Source organism: Chenopodium album, chromosome 12, assembly GCF_948465745.1.
Source record: "Chenopodium album chromosome 12, dcCheAlbu1.1, whole genome shotgun sequence".
NCBI classification, from domain to species: Eukaryota; Viridiplantae; Streptophyta; class Magnoliopsida; order Caryophyllales; family Amaranthaceae; genus Chenopodium; species Chenopodium album.
This window is the reverse complement of record NC_137845.1, coordinates 46,803,354-46,809,742: the sequence shown is the minus strand read 5'-3', so window position 1 is coordinate 46,809,742 and position 6,389 is coordinate 46,803,354. Positions and strand designations below refer to the sequence as shown.

Here is a 6,389-nt window from a genome sequence, read left to right as displayed (position 1 = left end):
ATAGTGGTTCCAAGGGTAAAACACTATCGGAGTTAGCTATTGTAGGTCAAAACCGCAAATTCAATTAGTGCTATCATTAGGGCTGTTTAGAGTGCGGTTTAGACCGCACCAAACTGCAATTTTGCGGTTTGGTGTGGTTTGCGGTTTGAAAATTGTGGTGCGGTTTTTGAAAATGACCAAACCGCGATTTGCGGTTTGGTGCGATTTTCAAAAAAATTAGACCAAATCGCACTTTGATGCGGTTTGCAGTTTTTATACTATATTTTTATTAAAAAAAATATAAAAGAACTAAATTATATAAGCTAATCTTTGACTAATAGCTAATTAAAGGTAAAAAAAAAAGATTAATATTTGAATTATAAATTAATTATCTCAAAATAAAATAAAAGTTTTGTTTTAAAAAAAAAATTATAATTTTTTAAAAGTATGGTTAAACCGCAAGCTGCACCGCACCAAAGCGCATTTAGCGATGTGATTTGATTAGAAGTACAGGTTGGTGCGATTTGAATCCTAAATCTCACTGCGAACACCCCTAGTTATCACCCCAAATATAGTCATTACGACATTACCTATGTGCCATCCCCAATCTCCTACACTTGATAGGCCCAATTGTAAAAGCCATACTCTCATTCGAACCACCAACCCAACTCAACTAAACCAAAGAAAGCCATTTTAGCATTTTGCACATCGTTTTACTTTCACTAAATCAAGCCTAAACCCTGAAAAACTGTAACTCTAGCAGAAGAGAGACTGAATCAGCTGAAGAAGCCATGAAAAGAGCTCTTCTCACAAATGCTTCACTCTACACTCGAAACTTTCTATCTTCTCCTTCAATTTCTTCCAAACAAATCCCATCAATTCAAAATGTAATCTTACCCCCAATTTCTCTTTCTTTTTCTCGCAGATTTTTCTCTTCTGAAGATAATTCTTCTGACCAAAACCCTAAACCTCCTCCTCCTGAAATCAGCTTGGTTCAACCCCAGGTTCAAGATCCCACCACTGATGTCGAAGATGTCAGTAATAAAGGTTTTTGATTCATCCCTTTTTGTCTTGATTTTATTGGGGTTTTACAGTTTTTGGGTATTTGATGTATTATAGATTAGTTGTATAGTTGTTTTAATTTATATGTATTTACTTTTTGGATCTTAGATAGTTCAAATTCTTGTTAATTGGTGAAAATGTGAGATTTTGATTTTCATTGAGTTGAATATTTGGTTTCAATTTGTTTAATTCAAACAATTTGTTACATTGAACTTACTGTCATTGAACAATCTTTAATTAAGGTACCTTTGGATTTAATGTAAATGGATGGTAATTTTAGAATGTTTTGAGCTGTTTCCCTTGTGTATTTTAGATGATGATTCTGATAATGTATAATTGATTGAATTTAGAGCTGAAAATGAGGATAGAAAAGTACATGAATGGTGATGAAGAAGCGCTTTCATCGGTCTTTGAAGCCATATTGGCGAGGAGGTTGATAGGGAAGCATGAAGAAACTGATGACGAAATAACAGAGTATCTCCGATTCAGTCCAATAGATGATGTAGTTGACGAAGAAGTTGAGTCAGATTTCGAGGATGGTCATAAAACAGATGATGATATTCCTGACTTGTACAATGCCAAGGATATAGTTGTCAAAAGGATGACGGAGGATGAATATTTTAACATGGATGATAAAAAGTGGAATGCCATCATCAAGGAAGCAACTGAAAAAGGATATGCTAGGGATATGAGGGAGTGTGAGGAGATTTTGGAGGATATGCGCGATTGGGACAAGCTCCTCCCAGGTATATATCCATAATCTTTCATTTTTTGCTAGTTTCTTATCAGCGATGATGTCTTACGATTTCTTAATCTAGTTATCTGTTTTCTTATCACTAATTTACTACTTATATATCCTTGCTGTTAATAGTCAAATTTAAGTGATAGAGTATGATTTGTTTTCAATGCTAAGTCTCCATTTATTAAACAATGAATGTGAACGGATTATTTCAGACGACATGAAGCAGAAAGTCCAAGCAAAGTTTGATGAGTTGGGAGATAAGTGTGAAAGACAGGAGCTTGAACCAGAGGAAGCATATCAGCACTTCAAGGAGTTTGAAGATCAGATTGTGGCTGAGTATATAGAGAAGGTGGAGGCAGAGGGAACTCCACAATCCGATGAGGGGACTGAGCAGGTTGACAAAAAGAAGTCTGATGATCCACCAGGTGTGGGTCCAGTCCTTAGATGGCATACACGAGTGGTATTTGCACCAGGTGGTGATGCTTGGCATCCTAAAAACAGAAAGGTAAAATTATCAGTGACAGTGAAGGAGCTTGGACTTTCAAAATATCAGTTCTGTCGTTTGAGGGAAATAGTAGGGAAACGATACCATCCTGGAAAAGACGAGCTAACAATCATAAGTGAGAGGTAAGCTTGAGATAGATCTCTGTAGTTTTTATAATTCTATTCTTCTGCAATTAAAATTGCCAAACTATAGTCCTACAACACGTAGGCTTTAAGTGCATTTTGTGTTCTGAAATTATTAAAATATTTCGAATCTGGTTTGTTATATCCTTAGCCTTAAACGAAATCATGTTGGGCAGAAAAGTGTGAAGTGAAATAGCAAGGAGACAACATTGATACTAACAAGTAATGGTATACTACTTTCTATGAAATTGAAGATTCAACAATTAATAGTTAATCTATGTATGCCTTCTGTATATTGACATTGTCTTCAGGGCCGTCCCAACCTATTTGGAGGCCCTGTGCAAATATGGAGTAAATTTGACTCATGAATTTTCTCCACTCACAGCTTATTTTTATACAAGAAATAAAATCATTGTTTTTCCCCACTCTTAATAAAAGAACAAATATTTGAAGGTTGTAATTATCAAAAAATGAAATAATTCGTATAAAGAGTTTAGTCATGAAATGCATTAATGGTTGTAGAAATAGTGGGAATTGAGCCACGTACTACTTGCATGTAATGTATGCTTGAGCTCATGAAACCACTAGGCCACAATAAGTATGTATGAATATTTCTACAACATATATTACTTATACATTTTTTATGATATGAGGCCCCAACCAAAGTTGGGCCCTGTGCGGCCGCTCAAGCTGCACACGCTAATGGCCGGCCTTGATCGTCTTAGGAGTCTGATTGGTGGAAAGAATATAGAATTAAACAGTCACTACATAATGTGGTTAGCATCACCTTGACTTAACTTGAATGGAAAATTAGTTGTGTGTAAAGCCTTTCACCTATCGGTGAATTTGAATGGATTGATGCCCTAGATATGATCATATGAAGCAGTGTGGACTTGCAGAGGTTGAGAGCCCAGCTAACTTGTCTTTGTTTGGTAAAATTTTTTTACTCCTTTTTTTTTTATTTTTGGATGATTAGTATTAGTGTATCTGTATTTAGGTAGAAGGCTTTTGTTCTTTTGTAAGGATTTGTAGTAATCTTAAATTTAACCCATCTTGATTAATTACAAGCACTTTGATCTAATATTTGGCCCTCCTGTGAATTATTGGGAATATGTGTACTGGAACACCGAGCAGTAGCACTGCTGGGCTAATTAATATGATTAGGTAGCGTAGTGTAATCTTGTACTCTAAACACATACAAAAACATTCCAGGAAGTATTTTTTGTTTTAGGGAAACATTTTTGATGTACTTGTATACTTCTAAGTGTTATTTACATGGATATGCTTGGATTGAGAATGATGTATTACTAAGTTTTTATAAGTCAAATTAAAGAAACTAAAAGTGAATGTAAGGAAGGATGAGATAGTGATGTGTAATTGTAAGAAGGATTATTAAATTGAGTAGTTTTGGTGTGGTGAGAGATCGAGAGTTGAAGAAAAAAGGAACTATTACCCATTTATCCTCATTTTGTGGTAATAGTTATCTTGAAGGAAGGGTGGGTAACTATTACCCTCATTATGAAGGTAACAATTCCTCCATTTCTCTACTTTCTTCATGTCACAACTGCCTTATTTCATTTGTAAACACGTTGTCCTATAATATCACCTCTATTCACTTATGCTTCTCGTAGTTCGACTTTTAATATCACCTTTATTTATTACTCCCAATCCTTCATGGCCTAAGTGTTATCACATCAAAGAATGAAAAGAAACAAAACTGAAAAACGATACTTGGGACTACTTGAGAAGCACTCCAAAAACCTGGGACGAAACTCACAATTAGTTTAAGAATATGGGTGAAACTTGGGTTTTATGTATAATACCAATTTTAATTTCCTTTTCCTTTATTTTGGAGCATTGTGGTGATTAAGGCCCTGTTTAGTTCGCCTTATATTTGCTTATCTGAACTGGACTGGTCTGATCTGATCTGATCTGAATGTCAGATTTGACCAAACTTTGACCTTAAATATATGATAATCTATACGGAAAAAATATATCAAGTGGGGTCTTGTTAGATTCGTAATAATGTGTATTTTATTAATATGTGATTTTCAGAATTTTTTTCATTACGAAATTAAAGATATTTAGCGATAACAAACTGTACATAAAACGATGATCTGATCTGAACTTATTTTTTCTGATCTGATATGAACTTATTTTTTCTGAAATAAGTAAAAATAAGGTGAACTAAACAAGGCCTGAATTTGTTGGTGATTGTTTCGCTGGTTTACTGCTTGCTGATATGTCTTTTGTGCTAGGCTTGCCTAGCTTTTTGCCTTCTGTGAATTGCTCAACATTTGGTAGCTACTGTACTATCTAATAACAGAAGCAACCGACATTGTTTCAATCATATTTTTGTGATCTGTTTCTGTGGGTTACAAGTCACATTATATTAGATTTTTTCATGTTGCTCACAAAATAGTTAGCTGCCTTTTGAATTGGATCTTCCTTGCCTACCTGGGAACATATCTCATTAGAAGACTATTTTGCTTTCAGGTTTGAACATCGTGAAGAGAATAGGAAGGACTGCCTGAGAATGTTGCTTAATATTATTGAAGATGCTGGTAAAGCTAATGCATTGGTAGAGGAGGCTCGAACGTCATATGTCAAACAAAGGCTTAAAGCCAACCCAGCATTTATGGCAAGGCTTCATGCTAAGACAAAGAAGGCCCCAGCTGCTATTCCTGCATTAGTTTCTTTTCTGTAGAATACAGTTTTGCAAAGCTTTTCATAGCCCTTTTGGTCGAGGCAGTGCACTTGACACATCAAATTGTTTTGGTAGCTTGAGGCATTGAAGTGTAAACCTGAAAGTTTATTGGTGTAGATTGCTTTTTAATAGAGGCATATGTATATCCGATATGCTAGTAGGTGTGCAGGCGAAGTTCAGGCTCATCCTAGAAACAAAGTAATGTTATGGGATCTTTAATGTTGGTCCGTTGCCATCTAAATAACCGTGATAATATGATTTTAGGCTTGTATTATCCTTTTAAAGGACTAAGCTGATACAAACTTGAGGCTATACTTTACTTGACACATCCTTTGTGGGAATTGAATCTCGTGGAATATGATATTCCATATGAATTCGTTTATTTGTTTTCTTATTGATCTTTCCATTGACATTCTTGTTCATCTGAAGAAAAAAGTACTGTGTCTTGTCTATTTTGTTTCCAGAGTATTATCCATATGGCTCCTCAATTGTTGTTTGCAGTTGTAGACATTTTTCAAGCACTTTGATGTGATTCATGATCATCTAAATTTTTATTTGGTGTTTTTGGCTGCAAGATTTTACTTTTCACAAAAGATTTTTCTTGTTTTAGCCTTGTTGGTTAAATTCTTGTTACTAATTAAAATCTATTATAATGTCTAAGGATATGATTTAGGAACGTTATGGGTAGAATAGATTAGCTACTCTCTGTTTTTATAATTGCAACACTTTAAACAATTCGTTATATTATGTTGAGTTGAACAAATTAAAAAAAAAAGAAAGTATGAGCATGGTAGGAGTGGTGAACATCAATCATGTGAGGAGGGAAATAATAATAGGCTCTGTAGTATATATATATATTTTTTCTTTCTAATTCAAGTGGAGTATTTGATAAAGTTTAATGGAATATAATATGCAAGAGATGACTGGTCAAATGGATATTTTAAATATACATCTTTAACCATCAATATTTTAAAAAAATTCAATAGCAAATTGATATCATTTTTTATAGTTAACTAAATAAGAACATTGAAAATTTTCGATAGCAAATTGGTACAGTATCATTTAAGAAAAAATATGGGGACAAATTGGTATCTCCCCTCCCCCCTCCCTCGCTTGAGATCATCTAAGGGTACATTAAAAGAGTTATGGACATAGAATGACGTTGGATGATGAGAAAATGAAAATTTAACTCAAAAGCAACACCATTATATCTAAATCCTAGAGGAAAGCTGAGAAGAAGAGCCAGAGTAGTCGAACATAGGCGTCAACAAC

At 34.4% G+C, this 6,389-nt stretch overlaps 1 protein-coding gene across 1 annotated transcript; it reads left to right on the top strand.

The window, feature by feature from the left end:
* The first annotated feature begins 686 nt into the window (after nt 1–686).
* Nucleotides 687–5,473, top strand: LOC145570556 (uncharacterized). The gene is made up of 4 exons (XM_081629681.1): nt 687–1,026; nt 1,392–1,787; nt 1,996–2,410; nt 4,907–5,473. The coding sequence occupies exons 1-4, from the start codon at nt 771–773 to the stop codon at nt 5,115–5,117; spliced, it is 1,278 nt and encodes a 425-aa protein (XP_081485807.1). The 5' UTR covers nt 687–770; the 3' UTR covers nt 5,118–5,473.
* Nucleotides 5,474–6,389: the final 916 nt, after the last annotated feature.

Excerpts from the sequence above, each read along its gene's own strand:
- LOC145570556 (XM_081629681.1), top strand. The coding sequence starts at position 771 with ATGAAAAGAGCTCTTCTCACAAATGCTTCACTCTACACTCGAAACTTT. Across the intron at positions 1,788-1,995 it reads TTGGGACAAGCTCCTCCCAG|ACGACATGAAGCAGAAAGTC; the intron begins GTATATATCCAT and ends GGATTATTTCAG. Across the intron at positions 2,411-4,906 it reads CTAACAATCATAAGTGAGAG|GTTTGAACATCGTGAAGAGA; the intron begins GTAAGCTTGAGA and ends TTTTGCTTTCAG.